The sequence below is a fragment of the Podarcis filfolensis genome (genome assembly GCF_964270895.1).
Source record: "Podarcis filfolensis genome assembly, chromosome: 8".
In the NCBI taxonomy this organism is placed as follows: domain Eukaryota; kingdom Metazoa; phylum Chordata; class Lepidosauria; order Squamata; family Lacertidae; genus Podarcis; species Podarcis filfolensis.
In genome coordinates, this window is record NC_139611.1 from 1,164,856 (window position 1) to 1,189,404 (window position 24,549).

Genomic DNA, 24,549 nt, shown 5'->3' on the forward strand with positions numbered 1-24,549 from the left:
GGAACCTGTGGCCCTCCAGCCAGTGTTGGACATCAATGCCCATCTGCTCCTGCCAGCAGGGGTAGTTCTTAGGGATGATGGGAGTGTAGCCGAGCAACATCTGGAAGAACCTCCCCACTTGCTCCAGAATGAAAGCTTGGGGGGGGGGGTTTCATGTTGTGCCTGCCCCATGGTGGAACTATGTTAGTGGCTGGGGTACCAGTGCAATTGGTGGTCCTGCCTCCTCAGGGTTCTCATCTCTCTCTCTCTCCCCCCCCCCCCGCAGGGTAGCTCTGGCTTTCACTGGCATTAGCCTCTTGGTGACTGGCACAACCATGGTGGGTTATTTGCCCAACGGAAGGTGAGTTCTCAATAGTGGACCCCTACAACGATCACCACCTGGCAACAGGTGCTGAAATACTCTTAACTTGCTTTGGGTACTGGGATTAAGGAGCAAACATCAGAGGAAAACTAATGGATTTAAATGTGGACTCCCTGTTTCTGCTCTTGTCTCTCTGGTCAGGCTCTGTTGATTCAACCTTCATATCACCATTTTGCCCTCGGGCAATTAAACGTGGAACAAAAGTGGGCGAGACTTTTTTTTGGTATTCTTCTCTATTTGGGTGGTGGGAAGGGGGAATTGCCCTCAGCATCTCAAGAAAATTTGAATAATTGAGCAAGAATCTTTAAAAAAAGGCAGAGCAAAGGAGAAATAGAACTCTGTTAAGATGATGCCATTCTCACTAAAAGGTCAGAGCTTATCAGTATATCCAGAAGGCTAGCCTTTCTGCCTTTCACCCCAACCCTCTTGAGTCACACCAGTCCAAAGAGGGCTTCCCTGAGATCTCCCTCTTTTTGCATGTGTGCAACTTGTGCAAAAAGCAACTTGTGAGGAAGCACCCCCACCACAGGGCTGCTGTTGCACAGGCTTCACACAGCAGGCTCCAGCCCTTTCTTAAAAGTGGGTCCATTGACCAAAGCCACCAGTCCAGGAAAATGGCAGGATCCTTCTGTCTGCACCCACTGGATTTGGAGTCGTTCCTCATCAGGGGATCATCAGAAGAAAAGGATGGCTGCGGTTTTCTCTTTTAAAGCCATGCTGCCACCTGTTCCTTCATGTAGTCCTATCTGGTTGGTGATTTTGAAAGCCAGCTGCTTCCAGAGGGAGGCACTAAAGGTTGCCTGGTATGTGGCCATTTGGAGATGTGTGTCTTCCTCTTTTCTTTAGGTTTGTAAGTGCTATTTTGAGGAAAGCAGGGGCACCTAGACATAGATGGTTACTCTATGCTATAGCCATTGTGATAGTGTGTTTTTAATAGATTTTTAAAATAAACATATGCGCATAGTTTTAATATTTAATATTAAGCATTCTATTATGGTTTATACAGTAGTTGTTCTTATTTTCTTTTTTCTAGCGGTTCCTATTTTATCTGCAAGCTACTCTGAGTACCTATTAGGGAAAAGGGTGGAGAATGAATGAATGAATGAATAGCCACAACAACAACTTTCAATGTAATCAGGTGTTTGCCCTTTAGGTGCAAAGAGTTCCTGAGCAGGCACGTTCATCTGATGTGCTACCGGATCTGTGTGCGAGCTCTCACAGCTATCATCACCTACCACCACCGGTATGGAGGGGATGGGAGGGAGGTTGTAGTACACATGCCCAGAAAAGGGGGAATGTTGACTGGGGCCTGTGTGTTGGCTGCATTTCTGTGGCTTTCATTTAAAAAAAAACAGAAAGAGGAGAGAACAAGTTTTTAGATCTTATGGCTGCAAAAAGAATGCCTGATAATGTGAGAAGCCAGGAAGGTGGTTGAACAAGAATCCCAATAGTCAGAGGGTACGATCAGTGCCTTTACAGCTCCTCCTTATGTCTTCTTAAATAAAGCATCAGCAAAACATCTGTACAGCAACACTGAAACACGCAGAAGCAAAACAAAGCTATTATTAAAATCACTGGCTGTTCAAGGGACATTTTAAGCAACTGCATAGGCCTGTTGACATTAGAAAGTCTTCAAGAGAAATGTGAAAGTCAAAAGCAATGGTGCCTGATGACTCTCTGTGTCCTGGCTCACGGCCTCAGTATCCACTCTAAGTACTGGATACATAGTTCAACCATTCATAAGCTGTGTTCATAAGCAAAGATGCTGTCCCAACACTTCCCAGGTTCCTCCTGCTCTGCTTTTAAAGACGCTTGCCTAGAGCTTGCACAGCTTCTCCTGATTCTGATGCTATGGAGAACTAGGGCTGCATGTCCTCCGTGTGCTAATGGCACTGTGCTCCGAAACACCTAAGGACCGCTCCCAGTGGTTTCACATAGAGGTTAAATAGCATTGGCTACAAAATAGTGCTCTGTGGAACCCCCAAGCACAGGTGCCAGGGAATGAACACTCTTAAAGTGCTCCTCTCATGGGGAGGAATAGAACCCCTGTGCCCATTGCACAGAGTCAGTCTCAGGGGAATACCGTGGTCAGTGGTCTCAAAAGCCAGCGAGAGATTGAGTCATAGTAACAGAGCTGTACTCCCCTGATACAGGGGCAACCAAGGCCTATTTAGTTCTGAAAGTCAGGTTTAAACCCAGATTTGAGCTGGATAATCAGTGTCATCTGCCACTGTCCCCAAGAATGACATGTTTAGCAATGTAGAATACATTGTGCAAACATGGGACACAAATTAATATAATATACAAACTGACTAATGTGGGGGAGGGAGACAGTGCTCCTGAAGGTAGGAGTCTATCAATTGATGAAGATGATCATCCAAATGTCATAGACCAAATGGAGCAAACAGCACACAGACCTAGTGGTGGGAGGAAAAAATCCTTAAATAAGAGACACGGGGGAATGATTAATGGACTTCAATGTCTGTACACTAATGCGCAAAGCATGGGAAATAAACAAGATGAGCTTGAGCTCTTGGTACAGCAAACTAAATATGACATAATAGGCATCACTGAAACCTGGTGTGATAAGTCCCACGATTGGAATGTAATAATGGAGGGATACAATCTATTTCAGAGAAACAGACCAGACAAGAAAGGAGGAGGAGTGGCGTTATATGTCAGGGATGTGTATACCTGTGAAGAGATCCAAGATTTAGAACCTCAAAGCCAAAGTGAGAGCATTTGGGTCAAAATTTAAGGGAGAGAAGAATAACAGTGACCTCATTGTGGGAGTTTACTATAGATTCCCCAAGTCAAACGGAGGACATAGATGATGCCTTCCTGGAACAGATGGCCAAGCATGCAAAAGGAAGGGAGATAGTAGTAATGGGGGACTTCAATTACCCGGATATTTTGTTGGATGTCAAACTCAGCCAAGAGCATAAGGTCAAACAGATTCCTCACTGGCCTTGCAGACAACTTCATTGTCCAGAAAGTGGGAGAAGCAACAAGAGGAACAGCCATTTTAGATCTGGTCCTAACCAATGTTGATGACCTGGTTAGTGGGGTAGAAGTGGAAGGATCATTAGGCGCGAGTGATCATGCTCTTCTGAAGTTTACTATACAGCGGAAAGGAGCAGCCAAGCATACTAGGACTCAATTTCTTGACTTTAAGAAAGCCGACTTCATAAAACTTAGGGAAGTGCTGGGTGAGATCCCATGGACAGTAATACTAAAAGGAAAGGGAGTTCATGATGGCTGGGAGTTTGTTAAGAGGGAGATAGTAAAAGCACAACTTCAGGCAATACCAATGAGACGGAAACATGGAAGGTGCCTAAAGAAGCCAGGGTGGCTATCTAAAGAACTTTTAACTGAGTTAAGATTAAAAAAGGATGTGTACAAAAAATGGAAAAGGGGGGAAACCACCAAAGAGGAATTCAAACAAATAGCCAGCACGTGTAGACACAAAGTCAGAAAAGCTAAAGCACAGAATGAACTCAGGCTTGCTAGAGAGGTTAAAAGCAACAAAAAAGGCTTTAATGGGTATGTTCGTAGCAAAAGGAAGAACAAAGAAACAGTGGGGTCACTCAGAGGAGAAGATGGTGAAATGCAAACAGGGGACACAGAAAGGGCTGAACTCCTCAATGCCTTCTTTGCCTCAGTCTTCTCCGATAAAGAAAACAATGCCCGACCTGAAGAATGTGGAGCAAATGATTCAGCAGAGGAAACACAGCCCAGAATAACTAAGGAGATAGTACAAGAATACTTGGCTAGTTTAGATGTATTCAAGTCTCCAGGGCCAGATGAACTGCATCCAAGAGTATTAAAAGAACTGGCAGATGTGATCTCAGAACCACTGGCAGTCATCTTTGAGAATTCCTGGAGAACAGACGAAGTCCCGGCAGACTGGAGGAGGGCAAATGTTGTCCCTATTTTCAAAAAGGGGAAAAGAGAGGACCCAAATCAGAGAGGGCCCAGTCAGTCTGACATCAATACCAGGGAAGATTCTGGAGCAGATCATTAAGCAAACAGTCTGTGAGCACCTAGAAAGGAATGCTGTGATCACCAATAGTCAGCATGGATTTCTGAAAAATAAGTCATGTCAGACGAACCTGATCTCGTTTTTTGACAGAATTACAAGCCTGGTAGATGAAGGGAACGCAGTGGATGTAGCCTACCTTGATTTCAGCAAGGCATTTGACAAGGTGCCCCATGATATTCTTGTAAAGAAGCTGGTAAAATGCGGTCTTGACTATGCTACCACTCAGTGGATTTGTAACTGGCTGACTGACCGAACCCAAACGGTGCTCATCAATGGTTCCTCTTCATCCTGGAGAAGAGTGACTAGTGGGATGCCACAGGGTTCTGTCTTGGGCCCGGTCTTATTCAACATCTTTATCAATGACTTGGATGATGGACTCAAGGGCATCCTGATCAAATTTGCAGACGAAACCAAACTGGGAGGGGTGGCTAACACTCCAGAGGACAGGATCACACTTCAAAACGACCTTGACAAATTAGAGAACTGGGCCAAAACAAACAAGATGAATTTTAACAGGGAGAAATGTAAAGTATTGCACTTGGGCAAAAAAAATGAGAGGCACAAATACAAGATGGGTGACACCTGGCTTGAGAGCAGTACATGTGAAAAGGATCTAGGAGTCTTGGTTGACCACAAACTTGACATGAGCCAACAGTGTGACGCGGCAGCTAAAAAAGCCAATGCAATTCTGGGCTGCATCAATAGGAGTATAGCATCTAGATCAAGGGAAGTAATAGTGCCACTGTATTCTGCTCTGGTCAGACCTCACCTGGAGTACTGTGTCCAGTTCTGGGCACCACAGTTCAAGAAGGACACTGACAAACTGGAACGTGTCCAGAGGAGGGCAACCAAAATGGTCAAAGGCCTGGAAACGATGCCTTATGAGGAACGGCTAAGGGAGCTGGGCATGTTTAGCCTGGAGAAGAGGAGGTAAAGGGGTGATATGATAGCCATGTTCAAATATATAAAAGGATGTCACATAGAGGAGGGAGAAAGGTTGTTTTCTGCTGCTCCAGAGAAGCGGACACGGAGCAATGGGTCCAAACTACAAGAAAGAAGATTCCACCTAAACATTAAGAAGAACTTCCTGACAGTAAGAGCTGTTCGACAGTGGAATTTGCTGCCAAGGAGTGTGGTGGAGTCTCCTTCTTTGGAGGTCTTTAAGCAGAGGCTTGACAACCATATGTCAGGAGTGCTCTGATGGTGCTTCCTGCTTGGCAGGGGGTTGGACTCGATGGCCCTTGTGGTCTCTTCCAACTATATGATTCTGTGATTCTATATGGGTCATAGATATGAGGTTTCTTTGATGCAGAACTTCAGAATTGTTGGTTTGTTTGTTTTTTAAGTTCAGAACACATAAAAACCTGATTGTATCTCCTGTGTGTGAACTGTACCATTATCTGTGTGGCAGGGCATTGAGGTTGCTTGTTCCTTAAGGATAGAAATTGGGGGAAGAAGGACACATGGAAGGAGGCCCCCTGCTGAATGCTTTTCCAGGACAGGCTGAGCTTGTGCTTCAGCCTTTTTCTTTTATCTTTTTTTTTCTTTCCTTTGGCTAATCTCTTTGTCTTTCCCAACTTCAGGGAAAACAGACCCCGCAATGGAGGAATCTGTGTGGCTAACCACACGTCCCCGATTGATGTCATAATTCTGGCCAGTGATGGTTACTATGCTATGGTGAGGATGGAGAACCATGTGTGTGTGTGTGTGAGAGAGAGAGGAGGTTCACTGTGTAGCAGCAAAAGGTTCTTGAACATAACAGTTATTAAAAATACTGGATTTGTTTTTGAAAAATCAGGGCCATTGCCCAATTCTGTCAGGCAGCATTGGTGGCACTGGGTTGTTTTTAAACCAATCTGTCAATGTGCCCCTCCCAACAGCCATGGGGAGGAAGCATGTTCTGTTCATGCTGCTACGATGTGCCCACCACCCAAAGGAACAGTCATAAGATAGGAGCGTGGAGCCCGTTTGAACTCTCCTTGAGCATCCTCGCTGCTCCTGCCTTTTTCTTGAACCTTGGGAGCTCCTCTGCAGGCAGATGGGGGAATCCTTTGGCGCCCTTGGTGGTCTCTGGAGAATGTCAGGTGCTTGGGTGGTCTGCTGCAGCTATTTGCACACTCCTGAGCTTCTTAGCCAAGAGAGGCCTGTGTTCCTCTGCAGCCCTCCCTGAGGACCCTGTGCTTTTGGACAAAGGGAGGACAGGTGTCTCCCACATTCCATGATGGGTGGGTAGCAGTCAGGTCCCACATTCTCACCTTCCTTAACGCTTGGCATTCCTGCGGGATGGAGAGTTTTATACAGACAAAGGTATCTTCCTCTGCAAGTAGAGCTGCTTGATGTTGGCATGGCTGTCTTAATGGGAGGCTGCTGAACCAAAGTCTCCCCCCACACCCTGACTGACCTATGACCTCTTTTCTGTTCCTCAGGTGGGCCAGGTCCATGGGGGGCTCATGGGGGTAATCCAGAGGGCCATGGTCAAGGCTTGTCCCCATGTCTGGTTTGAACGCTCGGAGGTGAAGGATCGCCACCTGGTGGCTAAAAGGTGGGTGCACAATCTGTCCCTGCTACATATGCCCAGAAGGCAAGGCTTGTGGGTTGTGCTGCGTATGGTCTGGGGAGTTGCAGCTCTGACTGATGACAGACTTGGCTACCTGGCTGATTTGAAGTTGAGGAGCTTGCTTGGTGGTTGCTGGGGCTGCTGGAATCTTCTTCTGGATCAGCCAGGCATGTACCTCTCAGTGATACACACACATGCTCTCTCTCTCTCCTTTCTACCTGCAGGCTGTCCGAACATGCTCATGATAAAAATAAATTGCCCATCCTTATTTTCCCTGAAGGTAAGCAAGAATTAAGGAAGAAGGGTTAAGTCCCAGGGCTCTCTATAGTCATGGTGCCCCAGCCACAGGACGGATGAAAGCATCCTATTAAACATATAAACTGTAGAGGCAAGTAAAGGCTGGAGGGACTCACAGTCCTGAATTCCAAGTACCTAACAGAAAGCAGCCACTTGGGTGGGTAGAGACTGAAGGCCACTCTATCCCTGCATCTCCATGGCCCACAACTTCTTGGCTTGGTATGGTTCACCACTGAAAATACGTTCTGTTTGAAATTGGATGTGCCACTCAGACTTCATTGAAAGCTATGCCCTTGATTTATGCCGCATTCTCACAAATACACAGGCTTCCCCACCCTACCCCACCCCCATGGGTAAGTCCTCTGTCCCACCATTGGTGATCCCTGTTCCTACAGAAACGGCCATTTCTCTTCACAGGCACTTGCATCAACAACACTTCCGTGATGATGTTCAAGAAAGGGAGCTTTGAGATTGGTGCCACTGTTTATCCGGTTGCTATCAAGGTGAGAGCTGTTACCATTGAGCAAAGCACCCTGAAGCTTGCTAGGTAGGCCTTGGGGACTGGCGGATAATGCCACTGTGGTCTGTATGGAGCCAGGAATGCTGGAGAGTTGAGAAGCCCTGGGAATTTCTGGCAAGAGGTTCCAGAATCTTGTACTATGCAACACAGGTCCTGCAACTTTTCACAACCTCTCAGCCTGTTATGCCATTGAAAGTATTTGCTCTTGGGCTTTACATTGGACACGTTCCACTGGGGAGTTCTGTAGATGAGCCACCTTGGAATGATTGGGAGTGATCCCCATTTATTCATCGGAACTTTCATAGGAGAATTCCCCACTAGCCTATGCCTATTTGGACTAAATTTCAGATCCATGGAATTTGTTTGGGGCACATTCAAAACTTGCATGAGCATGTAGAGAGTTGGGTAAAGCAGGCCACTGCACGATGGCACACAGACAGAGGAATTTCAGCTGCATTGCTCTACACCTTGGGGTGGGGACCTATGGCTCTTCTTGAACTTTAAGCTCTCATCAGTCCCAGCAAGCATGGCCAGTGGCCAGGAATGAAGGAAGTTCTAGGTCTTCAGCAACATCTGCAGGTTCCCCACACTTGGTCTTCCCCACAGTGAAAACTGGGCATGTTGCTCTCTCAGCCTAATTTACTGATCTCATGGGGTTGTTGTGAGGATGGAACAGGATAATCTCATGTAAACTGATCTGAGCTCCTTGAAGGAAGAAATGGACACTGCTGTTTAAGAAGGATGTTGACAAGCTGGAAGGTGTGCAGAGGAGGGCAACCAGGGTGATCAAGGGTCTGGAAACTAGCCTGATGAGGAAGAGGGGTTGATGGAGTTTGATATGTTTAGCTTGAATAAGACTGAAAGGTGAGATGATAGCCATATTCAAACATTGTAAGGACTATCACATGGAAGAGGGAGCAAGCTTGTTTTCTCCTGCTCCGGAGGGTAGGACCCAAACCAGTGGATTCAAATTACAAGAAAGGAGATTCCGACTAAACACCAGGAATAACTTCCTGAAAATAAGAGCTGTTCAACAGTGGAACAGACTTCCTCAGAAGGTGGTGGACTATCCTTGATTGGAGGTTTTTAGACAGAGGTTCGATGGACATCTGTCAGAGATTCTGTAGTTGCAGAGTGTTGGACTAGATGCCTCTTGAGTTCCCTTCCAACTTTATGATTCTATGGATGCAAATATCATAAATGGAAATCCTTTATTGAAAGGCAGTTCCTACAGGCATATTTCTTGCCGTGTGTTGAATGTGGCATAAACCTCTTTTGCTTTCAGGAGGTGTTGAGTTCTCTATCTTCCCCTCCCTCCCCTCCTTTTGTCCTTCAGTATGATCCCCAATTTGGAGACGCCTTTTTTAACAGCAGCAAATACGGCATGGTGACTTATCTGCTCAGGATGATGACCAGCTGGGCTATAGTTTGCAGTGTCTGGTACCTGCCGCCAATGACCAGAGAGGTGGGTACCTGAACTTGGAGTAGGGTTGTTATCAGAGAAATGGCAGCCATCCCCACCAGGCTCCTTTCTGCAAATTCCAACCAGCCTTTGTTCTTTTTTAGCCTGATGAAGATGCTGTGCAATTTGCCAATCGGGTGAAGTCTGCCATTGCTAGGCAAGGGGGTCTTGTGGATCTCCTGTGGTGAGTCCTGAAGCTGATGGATCGGGAGGATGGGGAGAAGCTGGGAGTCATGCCATTGGTCCACCTGGCCCAGTGCTCTGGACACATTTTGCTTGGAAAGCAATGGCTCTACCTCTGAGCTCTGCCCACTCAGGGAAGGGCCGTGAGAGGAGCATCTTCCTTACCTGCAGAAGGTCCCTAGTTCAGTCCCCAAAGGCATGTGTGGGCAGGGCAGGAGATGTCCCTTGCTGAAAACCCTGGAGAGCCTCTGTCAGGGTAGACATTCCTGGGTTAGATCAGCCAATGGTCTGCATTTGTATAAGGCAGCTTCCTAAGTTTCTGTGTCACAGCCATGTTGGGATGTGGATGGGACTCTATCCTGGCTAAATCTATGGCTTCCTTGGGCTCAGTCTACGTGTTAAGATTCCTGCATTGCAGGAGTTTAGAATATTGATCCTCCGGGTCCCTTCCAAGTCTATGATTCTATAATTATGCAGAATTCCATGGTTCTTCCTACTACATTTTTAAGAGCTCAAAATCAGATGTATGCCAGTAGAAGAAGCCTCCTTCACCTTTAAAAGATGCGGGGAGGTTGATTTTAAGCTGGAAAAGAATAGGGAGAGTAAAGACTTCAGCAATGTTTCCATGTTTGGCAGCAGCCTGCGTAGGATGTTCTCTGTTTAAAGACCAGTGTGGTGGGGAGAACCATGGACACTGGCCTCAGCTGTGGCTTGAGCCTCCAGCAAGCCAAAGAGCTAGCTGCCTGTAGCCTGCAGCGTCTCTGCAGCCAGCCGCTGCTGAGCCTTTTCCACAGTGGATGGATTATGGGAGTGGGGCTGGCCAAGCAGCCTTGAAGGCGCTGGCTGTGGTGGGGTAAGCCCATGCACCTGAGGCTCCCTCCTTAGCACTGCCACATGATAAATCTGCACACAGTGGCTGTGAGTAGAATTTGCAAGTGCAGTTTTTCCCTTCCTGCTTGCCAGGGCTGTACGTTCCCTCTTGCACGCTGGTGCTTTTAGCCAACAGGGGAGTAATTTTCTTTTCTTGTCCGTCTGCCCTCTACCTCTCTCTTTTTCTAGGGACGGAGGCCTGAAGAGGGAAAAGGTGAAGGACACCTTCAAGGAAGAGCAGCAGAAGCTCTACAGCAAAATGGTTGTGGGCAACCATGAAGACCGAAGCCGCTCCTGAGCTTCGTGGAGCATGGGCTGCTGCAGGACTGACAGCCTCCACCTCCTCCCAGCCTTCTGGAGCACATTCTTGGCTGAGCTGCCGCTTCAGGCCAAGGTGGTGCTGCCCAGAGGCTCATCAGCAAGAGGCCTTATTTCAGCTGCAATGGCTTGGCTCGCTGCTTAGACAGCCACAGTGGAGAACTTTTCCCACAATGGGAGTGGCTGGATGGGCTGCCCCACGTTTTGTATCTGTGTGACGGTGCTGGAGAATGCCTGAGTGTGTGCGTGCGCATGTGTGCCTGCACTGGAAGCTGCTGTGGTTGCAAGAGCAGCTGGACTTGTTGAGCCCCTGCTGCCTGTGGTAGGCGCCCCCAGCAGCTTCCTCTGCCCTTTGCAGCCCCAGGGAAAGGCTCTGTCCTCTTTGCATTCTGTCTTTTCACTCTTTCTCTCCCCCCCCCCCAAAAGAGAACTGACTGAGACTGCATAGGGTCCCTTTGCATTTTTTAATTAAAATATATAGAGATGGAGCTTTGTGCTGAATAATCCCTCTGCTGTTTTTCAAATGGAACCGCAAAGATGGTGCAGCGCTTTGGCTCTCAAAACTGGGAAGGGGACTCCTTAAAAGAAGTGCCAGGTTAAGGAAGGTACAAGGCCTTTCCCCTTCCTCTTTGGCATCGTGTGTGTGTGTGTGTGTGTGTGTGTGTGTCCGTCCTACTTGGGCACAAGTGGCTGGGTGCAGAAGTGGCTGCACTCTGTTAGAGGGCAGTGAGATGGCCAGTTTGGGACACAGAAAATATCACCACTATAGCAGGAAAAGGTGTGACCCTGGGTGGGGAATTCTGCTTTGCCCATTCCAGGGAGAGGCCACATATAACCGTGGCCTGAGCTTCACCCACATCAACCCCTGCTAATTCTGGCCTCTGAAGAAAGTTGGTTTTTAACATCTGCTAATGCAGACTCAAGTTTAAGATACTGAAGTCAAGGGCCCTGAGTCAGAAGCAGTCTTCTCTGCCACGTGAGAAAACTTCTGAGGTGCTGCGCTGACAAAGTCAAAGTCCATCTCCTTGCCTCCAGCTCCATCCCTGCCCTGTGCTTTGCCTCCTAGGGCTGCTACTTTGAAAGCAGCGCTTGCTGCTCACAGTGGGCTGGGCTGCTCTCCACCTGCCCTCCTGCCCCTGGTGACGCATAATGGCCTCCTTCACAGGCTGATGAGGGAGCAATGCACTCGGAAGCCACACAGGTGCTTTGGGGCTGGGGGCGTGTTTCATCTTCTTCACATGGAAGCTTTTTGGCCCTTCCCCAAGCCAGATCCGTGTTTGCATTTGCATTCCTAACCCACCTACCTTCTCAGAGATAAATAGAATGGAAACATCAAAACCCTCTGAAGCTGGCGAGAGACCAGAATGATCCAATCCAACCCACTTCTTGAATAAGCTTTGGTGCTCAGAACCTCTACGGGCAATGAGTGGCCTGCCCACTCACAGACATTGCTTATTCCGGCAGCTCACAGCAGAACAGCCAGGAACAGCTCCAGTCGGGGAACTTGTGGACTGATTTTGTTATGGGCATCCACCAATGGCATTTGGCCTGTGGGCCTGAAAATGGACAAACTGAACAAGGAGTTCTGGGTTTGGGAGCTCACGTTTGAGATTTGCCACGGCATAATGTGTGAAAAGGCCCTCCGTTTCCAGGAGCGGGCTGAGTTGATGGGGTCATCCGCTTTCTCCTCCCTCTACACTTGGCTGTGCTTGGTGGCTCTTTGGCTCACTGGCAGAAGTTCAGCGGCACCCAAGACCAATCCTACATTGGCCTGGAATCCAGTCACCAGTAAAAAGCATGCCAGGACACAGAGTTCTGTGCATTTAGGATTCAGAGTGGGGTATTGGCACTGTCAGTTCATTTGGAATATTTTGCCACCGATCAGTAAAAAGAGTAAACCAAGGAAGCAGCGAGGGGGGTGGGCAGAGATACAAGGGGCCCAGACCCAAAGAGATGGGAGCCTACCTTCCTCTCCCCTGCTTTCAGTATTGGGGAGAAACTTGGCTTTCAAAAAAACAGCCTCAGGCTTCTGCTCTGGCTGCTCCATTCTGTAATTGCAGCCAGGTGGGTTTGGGGGTCAGTTGTTGGCCCAGCTTTACTGTTGGAGTTTTAAGGTCTTGCTGTAAATATTTGTGGGAGGTGCAGTTGTCTACCTGCTCAGGAGACCCATGAACCCACAATCTTCTCTGGCCCACTTCAGACTGATCAGGCCCCCCTTAACTTTCACTCCCTCATGATGCCCAACCTGATGGGGGGGGGGAGGGATTTCCAAAATAAGAGGTTAATAAGAAGAAAGAGTTAGTGGGACAGTCTTCCTTGGGAGGTGGTGGACTTGTTGCGAAAAAGGAGCAATGCTGCTGAGTGCTCCAGATGGCTGGAAAGCCAAACAGGATGTTGATGTTTTGAACCCTTCCTTGGAGGGTTTTAAGCAGAGGTTGGGTGGCGATCTGTCATGGATGCTTCAGGTAAGATTCCTGCATTGCAGGGGGTTGGACTAGATGACCCTTGGGGGTCTCTTCCAACTACAGTTCTATGATTCTATGTGCCTCTGTACTGAGCCTGAACAGCAGGCAGCTGCAGGGCCCAGCTATGTGTTTGGATCAGGAAGGGAATAGACTTACCTCATTCTTTGGGGAGTTGTTTGGTGTTCCTCTTTGCTCCCATTCAGGGATTCCATTTGCTTCTGTGGTGCCCTTGAAGTCAGGCTCCAGTTGCCTCAGACCAGCAGGGAAGGGGGGGAGAATTCACCCCCAGGTCTGTTCTCACTGTGCGCCATGGAGCATGCAAAAATGTTATCGAGGCACGTAGAGTGAATTATCCATGCACACATTTTACCTCTTCTAAAAAGGACCTGCCCCCACTTGTGCCCCATTTTTGCAGGGCCCCCGTCTGTGTCTTGGCTTCTTCCTAGAGTTGAGAGCCTGCTCTTGTTCCTCCAGCAGCTGCAACTGCTCTGGTTTCCGTCATGATCTCTTGAGTCTTGTGGGAATGTTGCCCTAAAGAGTGGGGCAGGAGGTGTCTCTCCTTGCCCCCCACCAAGCGCTCACCATTTCCTGGGCAGGGGAGAAGAACACTGCTGTGATCCTCCCTGGGGAAAAGCCCATTTCTTCTTGTGTTTGCTCAACCCTGAACTTTGCCCACATTTGATAAGGAGGATCTTGCTCTTGCAACAAGCACTTAAGGGGTGTGTGTCTTCTGTCTCGGTGCCTCTGCTGCTCTCGGCCCATGAATATGCACGTCCCATGGCTTGGGGAAGCAAAGTGTACTCTGCCTTTTATGGTTTGACTCAAGAGGCCAAGGTGGGGGGTTTGTGGATGTCAATGATAAGGCCAGCCCCTCACACCCTTTGGAAGGAGGAGAGCACCTGGGTTCGCATGAGCCAGCAGTTGTAGGTGCTTCTGCCTGGGCTATTCTTTGCAAAACCTCACAATCCGGGCCTGAATCAGACCAAAGTTGGGTCTAGCATAGCATTTTGCACCTGCCAGCAGCCATTTCTCACACAGCACAGAGGCAATGTGACCACCCTCATCCAGCAGCTTTGGGTCTGTTAGCAAAAAAAGTGGAACGGCCCCACCAACCTCAGGCCCCACCCCCGCTTGCAACCTGTTCAGGAAGTGGCAACCCCTGACAGCTTCCTCTTCAGTCTCAGTGTTGTAGAACTAAGCAGGGAGAAAGATGGGGACAAACCTGGAATTACTTGGCTCTGACTGGCCCTCCTGTTGGCCTCCCTAACTTCTGCCCTTCCAGTCCCCATGGGCATCAGCCACCACTGTGTGATAATTCTACCTCTGCACCCAACGCTTTCACTACCTCCTTCCAGAGCTACCAAATCCCTTTGGGGACGGAGCAAGCAGAGCTGGAGGCAGCATCATATGCAGCAGCAGCAAGGAGGGCTGTGGTCTGCATCCTGGCACAAACGTGGAATTAGTTTCCTCATTGCCACAGGAACTGCGAAAGGGGAGGCCCTCCAACAATAGCACAGCCTCGCCTTTGGCTCACCTCTGACCAGGTTTGGCGCTGTCCAAAACATCTGGAGAGCACCAGACTGGGAAGGCTGCCCTATCATAATAGCGTCTGAAAGGCCAGTGGCAAATCTCAGGTAATATTTGCTTGTTGGTTCATGGGGAAAACAAATTGCACTTGAAAGCTGGTATGTGAATGTGATATTGAGCCTGCCCTCGTAGATTCACCTTTGTGCTCTGCACTGTGTCGAAAGCACCTATAGGAGAATGTAGGTCAGCTTTCACATGACAGCTTATTGCAAAATGGGAGCTTGTCAGGCATGGAGGTCCAAATGACATCCTCCTCAAAATGCCATCCCATCTTCCCCCCCCCCCCATATAACCCACATTTACTATTTTTGCTGTTGTTTTTCCTACTTACTGGCTTTTCCATGGAAGCAGTAAATCTGGATTAAATGGGGAACTAATACAGGAAAATGTTTTGATTGGGGTGGTGTTGGACAGCAGCAAGTCCACAGTCATCTTCATCTTGTGGCTCAGAGGTGCAGATCCCACTGCGTCTGCCACCTCCTCCCATACAAAATCCACCACAATGGAGGCCAAACAAAGCCGTGATCAGGAAGCCACTGTTGATGTGCATATCAGCCCTGTTGTGTATTAAGCAGGGACAAAGGGAAGTGCGGCTCTTTCTAATGCTGAGAAGGTTGTGCAGGGGAGGAGCTGAACCCTTCCTCTCTGGCATTTCAGGGGATTGGACTGCATGCACAAGTCTATGATTCCCCATGTTCTGTTGCTTCTGACATTTTCCTCTTGGCTCAATCTGACATCAGAGTCAGGCTAGGAGAGGAACAAAATCACCTGGGGAGGCAGATTCCAAAGCAGTGAGGAGGGGGAGAGATCAGCTCCCCTCACCCCACAACTCCCCTTACATTTGACGGTCTTCAGCCCCAGGTGGGCAGCCTCATGCATCTGCCAAGGCCCATGCTCCAGCAGGAGGTCCTCTGGCAACCCTCCTCTTTGCTTGTCCTCTGGGCAGCCAAAGAGGGCAAACGAGCAAGCAGGGGGACAAGGCAAGGAAGAAGGGACCCAACCGAAGGCACTTTGCCCAAATGCCCCATAAAGCCCAGAGCCAGCACTATGTCCAGTTTAGTCAGCAATTGACAACTTACCTGGTCAGCTTGTATTTGCCAAAAGGACTTCTTTGTTTGCTTCTCTGCTCTAGTACTTCTGAGTGCTATAGACTTTGCATAAGGCCCAGTTTTAATCTTTAGTCTGCAAAGGGCTGCCTCTTCCATTACCTGTCAGGGACTGGTTGGAGGCAGAAGGCACTAGCTGGGGAACTGCCAAGGAAAGGAGTCTCAGAGCCTGGGGAGTGGTGATGAGGTGACATGAGAGGTCAGATGGAGAAGACTGGGAGGAAGAGGTGGCGGAACCGGAAGGGGCAACCCAGTTTTGTGAGCAGGGAGAGTCTGTGGCCGAGAGAAGTCCAGACCTGCAATTCATTTGGGCCCAGTTCTCCAACCCTAATCCTAATCCTAAACCTAACCTTAGACACCAAACTGGGAGGGGGAGCCAATGCCACAGAAGACAGAATCAGGATTCCAAATGATCTTAACAGATTGGAGAACTGGGTGCAAGCTAACAAAATGAATTTCAATAGGGACAAATGTAAGATTCTGCACCTAGGCAGGAAGAACCAGATGCCCATATATAGGATGGGGGACACCTGGCTTACTAGCAGTACCTGTGAAAAGGATCTAGGGGTCTTGGTGGACCGCAAGCTGATCATGAGTCAACCGTGTGATGCAGCAGCAAAAAAAGCTAATGCTATTCTAGGCTGCATCAACAGAAGTCTAGTGTTCAGATCAAAGGAAGTAATAGTACCACTCTATTCTGCCTTCGTCAGACCACACCTGTTAAACTGCGTCCAATTCTGGGCACCACAATTAAGAAGGATGTTGACAAGCTGGAACGTGTGCAGAGGAGGGCAACCAAGATGATCAAAGGCCTGGAAACCAAGACTTATGAGGAACAGTTGAAGGAGCTGGGCATGTTTAGCCCGGAAAAGAGGAAACTGAGAGTAGATATGAGAGCCATCTTCAAATATCTCAAGGGCTATCACATGGAGGAGGGAGCAAGCTTGTTTTCTCCTGCTCTGGAGGGTAGGACTCAAACCAAGAAAGAAGATTCCAACTAAACATCAGGAAGAACTTTCTGACAGTAGGAGCTGTTCAACAGTGCGACAGTCTCAAGAGGTTGGAGGTTCTTAAGCCAAGGTTAGGCGGCCACCAGTCAGGGATTCTCTGGCTGTGATTCCCACATTGCAGGGGGTGGGCTAGATGATCCTTGGTGTCCCTTCCAACTCTACAATTCTAGGATTTTAGGATGCTGGACTAGATGGGCCAGTGCCTGATCCAACAGGCTCTTCTTATGTTCTTGACTAAGCCGAGTCTTGAGTCACAAGACCGTAGGGGAGCCTGTGGCCCTGCGGATGTTGTTGGACTCCCATCATCCTCTGCCACCATGGCCAGCAGACAGGGATGGTGGGAGATGTAGTCCAGCAACACCTGAAAGGCCACACGTTCCCCATTCTGACTTAGAGGAATATGGATGTTATCTAGGCTGCAACAACCAGTGGAAGGTTTGGCCAGAGAGCTTGTTGTTGAGCGCACCCAGGAAAAGGCTAACTTTTGGGGAGCATTGGGGAGGTTGCCTGCTGCTCTGTGGCATCCCCTCTCAGCTGGCAAAGAACCAATCCTCATGGAAGCCTGGGTATCTCTGCATGCCTTCCTGCCCTTGCCCTGGCACCTGATGATCTCTGAGAAACAAACAGAGAGCAGGCAAGTCTTGGGGAGAAGAGTCCAGGTTACCAGGCCACACAGGTAACTTTGGAAGCATCCATCTCAGCTAGGATGTCCCCCTCCCCCTCAGTCAATACATCTCTCTCTCTCTGATGGGAAAGTTAATAAATTTAGCTCTAGATTAAAAGTATCGATCATTTCATTTGTAAATGATATATAAATAGGGGGCTCCGTGGGCGGCAAGTGAGGCAGGGCCCGACAGGAGCTGCCACTCGGCTGCTGGGGGGGCACAGGGGGCCCCCTGATCTGCATTCTGCCCTGCTGCAAACATTGATTTCCTATTAGTCTCCCTGCACCACCCAATAGCACATCATTCCAGGATCCGCTATTAATGGCCTTTTGATAAATAATCACTTGTAAGTCAATAAATTTTTATTAAAGAGTGTGGTGCTTTGATTTATGAAAATCCGACGGGGTTTGTCTGGGAGAAAACAGATGTAGAATTGAAGTGGAGGATCCATCCATCCCGCTGCCACCTTCCTCCCCCCGCCCGCCTTTTGCCATCTGCTCATCAGCTCTCGCAGCCCATAAAGTGATCTTGAACTCCTCTTTCCAGCAGAGGCACAGCGCAGCTCAGCTTCACCTTGTGTTACTTTGCAGGTAGAATAGGCTAAAGCTTAACAAAGGATTTTGCATAACCCAAAAAAACTCGCCTTCAAAAAGTTGTGGTGCAGTGGTATTATTATGCAAGTTTTGCAGTCACACAGAGCTCTTCAGCAGACAGGTTGAAACCACATTATAGAATCATAGAATTGTTGAGTTGGAAGGGACCCCACAAGGGCCAGACCCCTGCAATGCAGGAATCTCAGCTAAATAATTCCTCATGGAGGACTATTCAACCTCTGCTCAAAAGCCTCTAATGAAGGAGAGCCCCCTCCTTCCCAGGAAGTCCCTTCCACTGTCAAACAGCTCTTACTGCCAGAAAGTTATTCCTAATATTTCTTCTCCCTTTTCTTGTAATTTGAACCTGTCTCTTTGGGTCCCACCCTCTGGAGAAGCTTTCCTGTATTTATGTGTGAAACCCAGCCTTGGACATAAGTCCAGCGCATACACCATGCAATGGCCTAGCCCTATCCCTGGGCCAGTTAAAAGGTTTTTCAATACTTTTTAATGCATGCCTAGTCTGCTTTAGGGGCCTTTTAAAATGGTTAGGTTGGGCCGAGGGATTCCCATGATATGACATTTCAAAAATAAACAATATTCTGCACTAGGCTAGTTGAACTCGGCAAACTACATACCGTATTTTTTGCTCTATAAGACGCACCAGACCATAAGACGCACATAGTTTTTGGAAGAGGAAAACAAGGGGGGAAAAGATTCTGAATCCCAAAAGCCAGGACAGCCAGGGAGAGGCTGCGCATGGCTAAGGCTCCCCCAAGAGCCGTGCTCCCTTTAAAGAGTGTGCGGAGCATGTGTGCGGCTCTTGGGGGCTTTTCCCCGAGGAGGGAGAAGGGCAGCACGACTCTTTAAAGGGAGCACTGAGTAGAGCCTCCTGCCTGCAGTCACTCCATAAGACGCACAGATATTTCCCCTTACTTTTTAGGAGGGGAAAAGTGCGTCTTATAGAGCAAAAAATACGGTAAATTCTGCAAATCTGTGCCTATTTATTTGTTTGGCACAGTTCACTCAGCTTCCTCTAGTCAAGTAGGGGGAGCCACGTAACCATGTGTGACACTGAAGGTCTCTTCCATGGCCAGGAGAAATCCAGGAGGATAGGCCTTTCACTGGTCATCTGCCATGACAGCCAAATGGAACCTTCACTTCCAGTGGCAGTATATCTTTGAACTTCTTAAGCTTCCTACCCCACTCTTGTCTCCAGACATTTTTCCAAGGGTTGCTCATGCGTTTCCAATCATAAGGGCTTTTCAAGAAATGTCATATAAAAATGGATGTTTGAGTCAGTTATTGATGTCCTATTCTACTTTTTCATAGCAAAGCATAATGGCCAGAACCAGGGACTGGACCACTCAGGAATATCACGAGCCTGGTCCTGAAAAGGCGGGTTTCCCAAATGCACAAAATTTCTTTGCAGATATTTCTTCGTTGTGCTTTTATCAGGAGTGTAATGTCTTGAACTGAGAGCTTCTGCTCCCCGACGGAGAGTCCAAGGCAAAAGAGCGAGACATGGGGCACAACACTAGAGGTGCCAGGAGGTGAGGGAGGCATGTCACTAGCTGAGGAGGGCTGCAGCAGGGTGCCACAGCCCTCGCAATGCCCAATACCCCAATGCCCACGCAGCTATGACGCTCATTGGGCTGCCTTGGGCCAGAATATTGCTAATACGAAATAGATTTTTCTAGTCGCTTGTTACCCAAAGGTCTCCAAGCGACTTACATTTTAAAATGTAAACATAAACCCACCACACCTTTAACAGATTCATACACGGCACACACACACACACACACGAATGCCATGCCAGAGACTGCTCCCTCCCACCCCCACCCTCCCGCCTTCCTGCAACCGCCCAGAGGGTGGCACCCCCACCGCGAGGAGGGTGCCAGGAGAAAAGCGCGCTCTGCCTGCCCGGGCTCTCGGCCTCCGTGTCTTTGGCCTCATCCGTCCCGATGGGCGCCGGCCCTTCCATTTCGTTTAGTTTCAGCAACTAATTAATCTTAAAAAGGGATCCAGATCAAGGTGGTGGAAAGTTCTGCTTGATACTTTTAGAACTGTCTACAGACACACCTTGCCAGGATAAAACGGAGCCGGGAGGGAGCCGAAGCGGGCAGGAGGGCAGACTGGCAGGAAGAGCCCGAGGCTCAGGAAGAGCGCGGGGCTCCAGCCATCTTTCTCGCTGGGCAGAGGCGCTCCGGGCCCCCGAAGCTTCCCGGTGCCATTTGTCATCCCCCCCCCGCCCCCGCAGCCACTGGAGGCCCTTTGGCCACCTGCTGTATTTTTCTTCCTGCGCTGACGGGGTGGCAGACAGGTGTTAAACTACTTAATCACTTTAAAATTGTTTTAATTTTCTGTTTTGTATTGATCTCCCCAGCACCAATTAATCAGCTCACTGGACCAGGCAGTTAGTACATTAAAAATTGTCAGCTACGCCAAACAGCTTAGAAAATGTCAAAAGCATATTCCAGCGGCAGCCAGGCGGCCCGAGCCCGACCAAGGCGCTGCTGCCGGGCCGAGCGAGGGGCCGCTGGGACGGGCTCCGGGCTTGCCGGGGCGCGGTGGGCGCAGCGTGCGCACCGCAGCTCCCAGGAAGAGCAGCCTGCCAACAGCTGGCCAGGCGGGATGCCGACAAAGGCACAAGTCCCGCCTGCTAAGCATCCCTCTTCCTCTCCTCTGGCTTAAGTTAAAATCCAGCTGAGCATCTACCAGCCACCCCAGAGGGGAGGGGAGAAAAAGGGAAAAGAAGGAAGGATAGAAGGAAGGCTAGTTCAGGGGGTTCGCCGGGTCCCTACCAACTCTGCAATTCCATTATTTCCTTCCTTAGATTTAACAGCAAAACAAGCAGCTGACAGCGACAAAACGGGCACGTTTCCAGCCTCGCTTGGAGGGCAGCCTTCCCGCGCCCCTTCCTTTTTCCAAGACTGAAAAACCAGACAAGGGAGCCTCTCTTCTGCTTCACCGGGAAACGGCAGGGAGGGTTAGGAACGGGAAGACTGAGCAGGCAAGCGGGCGCCCGAAGCCCAGACCGGCCCCCCGGAGGCTTCCCTGGGGGCGACTAAAGGCGATGGCGCTGGCCTGCCAGGAAGGAAAAACATGGGCCAGCGCCTTGTAAGACACTTTGGGGGCTTTCCCTTTTTTAAACCATCTAGCGGTGTATAGATTTTATGAAATAAAAGTGAGCCAGAGGCTCATCTCGTGCCCAGCATCTTGTTCTCACGGTGGCCAACCAGATGCCCGGGAGAAGCCCCTAAGCAGAGCCTGAGCCCCAGAGCCACGCTCTCCTCTCTTAGGCTTTCTGGAACTGCTGTTCAGAAGCATTCCTGCCTCTCTCCGACTGCAGGAAGGGAGGACGAGGCTATAAATGGTGCAGCTGGGAGTCTGGGTGTGGAGAGCAGCCAGCCCCCCACTGCCCCGCCCGTCATGCCCACACCCTTAGCTAATCGCGCTGTAATGCATTTTATCTGCCATTGATTTTCCTGGTCACGACTTCACAGCTCTGTTTGCTTTCAGCCACCTGCCATTTAATTGTCTCTGAAGGGAGCAACTGTTGGCCCCTTTTGTGGTGGACCAACCCTATCACCTCCGCACAGGGGAGACTGGTCCAGGAGGGCAAATGGGGCATTGCCCCGCCAACCTCATTCTGCCCCCAGCCAGCCCCCCGCCTGCCCTCTTACTTGTCCAGCCCAGTCAGCCCCCACCTCCCCTCCCTCTCTCCATTGTATGAAAGGTTTTTATTTCAGGTTGAAAAAACAAAGAAAAAGCCATATACAAAAGTTAACATCAAGTACCAAGCTTTTTCTTTTTCTTTACCATAAATACTAAAAGAGAGAAAAGGAAAGAGAAGAAGTAAAGACTTTCGATTTCCCATCTATCCGCTATATGGACTTTCTGCAAAACACCTGCTGCAGGAAAGCATGCAACTCTTATGCTTTCCACGAACCAACCTTTTTTCAGTCTTCAAACCCAGATATCACAAGTTCATTTTCTGTAAAGTCCATAAGGGGTTTCCAGTCATTGATAAATGTCAACCATGAATTTTCTCTGATGAAACACATCAACTTCGCCATCTCAGCCAAATCCATTCATTTCAGTGGTCATTCTTCTCAGTTGCCACCTCCTCAGCCTCCGCAGGCTTAGCTAGCCCCTGTCTTGATGCTAAATGGGAAGTGCCCCCCTGCTCTGCCACCTCTGCCTCTGCCCACCTGCCCCACGGCCTCTGGGGCTGGCAGAGAGATGGCGCTGGCGCTGGTGCTGGTTTTCCGTGAGATCTCCCTGAAATGCTGGTGCTGCCTCTTCAGCAGCACCGGAGGTGGTGGGGTTGGTGGGCAGCCAGGGGGGCCGGCTTGGGGGCTTCTGCATCATGAGGTGGCCGCTTCACCTTGGGGAGCCAGGCCTGGTTCTGCCTGTCCTTGGCTCTGGCCACCCCACTCCCAGCCATGGGTCACGGTAAGATTTAGGGATTCTTTGGGGGATGGAGCCACATGCATTTTACTCACACATGACCACGTTTATGCGTGGTGCTGGGAAATATAAATAAATATCATACCCAGAAATGGCAGGAGAAAGTCTGGCCTGCTGGGAGACTGTTCCTGCCTCTCTCCCCCTGGCCCAGGCTTCATAAGAACTGCTGCTGCTGCCCAGCAAGGGCTATTTGGGGGGAAGTTTTGTGGGGAGTTTTTGCTGTAATTTTTTGTATCTTTATTTCTATGCAGTAATTGTTCAGTTTGGTTATGTAGTTTTTGATGTGTTTTGTTTATTTTTATGACTACTTTGCTATGTTTGTAACTATGTAAATCTTTTCATATTGTAAGCCGCCGTGAGCATTGTTTTAACTGTGGAAAGGCGGCATACAAATAAAATGATGATGATGATGAAAGCAGCATGCCTCGGATCATCTCCCTCAGTATCTGCCTGCAGTATTTAGTCACTGAATGTGCTTTACAGCCTGACCTCCGCCCTCCCTAACCCTCTGAGAAAATGAACATGAGAACTTAAAAGGTGATGCTGGTCAATGTCAAAATGTCCTGCCTGGTCTCTGGTGTCCAGGCTGCTGTGCCCCCAGCAGATGCCTCTGTTGCCCCACCTTAGTTACACCCCTGCCGCCGGGATTAGCACAGGCCTATCTGGGCACAAGCGCGTGATCTGTTGTGCACACACTGCTGACACACGGCTCCGCAGGCAGGGCAGAAGTGGGAGCAAACACACCACTGCTATTGCCAGCGCATCAATCCTGCAGCCCTGACAGCTCAATGGGTTTTTTCCTCCTCGACCCAAGATAAATTGAGATTGATTGTGTGCTCATACATTCTAGTAAGCGGCCTAATGAGTAATTTTTGAACTGACTCTTTGGGTGGCTCTGGCAAGGTGCAAGGAAAACCACAGGAGCACAGAACCAGTGGCAAGGAAATGGCCTCTTCTCAGGCCAGGGGGATCTGAGGGGCTCTGAAACCTAGGGAGCTGCCTTCTACTGAGTCAGGCCATCAGACAACCCAGCTCTGCATTGTCCACATGGAGGGGCTGTGGTCTTCCAGGATTTCAGTCCAGGAGCTCTCTCCCTCCTGGTTGGAAAAAGTTCAGTCCAGCCCTGTGCTATACCTTGTGTATGGTTCCAAATGCCCAGCATCAGAGTTGAGCCTCACTGGGGACGTTCACACATGCATGTTTAAGCACTCTTTTTGCTGCAGGAACAACTTGTGTGTCAACGGTCTTTTACAACTGTCACGCCCCCTCGCCTCATGTTAATTTCTTCTCCATGGAGTCAGTCCACATATTCAGCTGAGAACAATAAAGTGTTTCAAATTGTGCACAAATTCATCCCCCTAGGAAGGTGTGGCCATGCATGCAAATTTCAGTCAATTGTGGCAGAAAATGAAAAAAGATGCTATAGGCTTTTCTTTTGTTTTTAAAAATACATAATTTCATGCTGTGCATGAAAACCCCTTAATGCATCTACTTATGATTTGGCTTAATTTACTCTGGAGGGGCTGCTATGCCTCCAAATTCCATCCAATTCTGTGACAAGAAAAACCCCCAACAACAGCCATTTTTAGATTGCCCATTCCTTTATAGCAAGAAAACGGAAGATTGTATTTAACAGATCAAATTCAGTCCCAAAAAATAAGTCAAATTGGAAAGACACAGAGCAGCTCTGAAATAGACTGGACTGCTTCCCTAAACTGCAGAAACATGTCGAATTTTGTGGCCGATGCACAACCCTACCGCATAGTAGAGCAAAGGGAAGGGAGGGGGGGGAATATCAGGCTAGTTGAAAGGTTGAAGGGTCCATTTGCTAGAAATTTATTTATTGCCCACTGATCTTTGAAAAATTATTGGAGCCACACCCATTTAAAAACATTAATTTTTACAAACAGACATTAATTTCTCCTGCATCCCCTGCTGTTGTGAGTGGAGACTACGCAGGCAGGTGGTTTTGACGGGAAATCTTTCCAGAAGAGCAGTCCCGTCATTGCTGATGGCCAGACCATTAAAAAGGCCATTTGAGCT

At 49.0% G+C, this 24,549-nt stretch overlaps 1 protein-coding gene across 4 annotated transcripts in view; it reads left to right on the plus strand.

Moving 5' to 3' along the window:
* The window catches only part of GPAT4 (glycerol-3-phosphate acyltransferase 4), a 31,509-nt gene extending 20,411 nt beyond the window's left edge, over positions 1-11,098 (plus strand). For all 4 annotated transcript variants that reach the window (XM_083629536.1, XM_083629539.1, XM_083629537.1 and 1 more), the window contains exons 5-13: positions 266-340; positions 1,515-1,604; positions 5,987-6,080; positions 6,830-6,945; positions 7,185-7,240; positions 7,675-7,760; positions 9,114-9,242; positions 9,344-9,423; positions 10,482-11,098. In XM_083629536.1, coding sequence (XP_083485662.1) covers positions 266-340; positions 1,515-1,604; positions 5,987-6,080; positions 6,830-6,945; positions 7,185-7,240; positions 7,675-7,760; positions 9,114-9,242; positions 9,344-9,423; positions 10,482-10,590 — 835 coding nt within the window. In that variant the 3' untranslated portion in view covers positions 10,591-11,098. The remainder of the gene's footprint in view (positions 1-265; positions 341-1,514; positions 1,605-5,986; positions 6,081-6,829; positions 6,946-7,184; positions 7,241-7,674; positions 7,761-9,113; positions 9,243-9,343; positions 9,424-10,481) is intronic.
* The last annotated feature ends 13,451 nt before the right edge of the window (positions 11,099-24,549 follow it).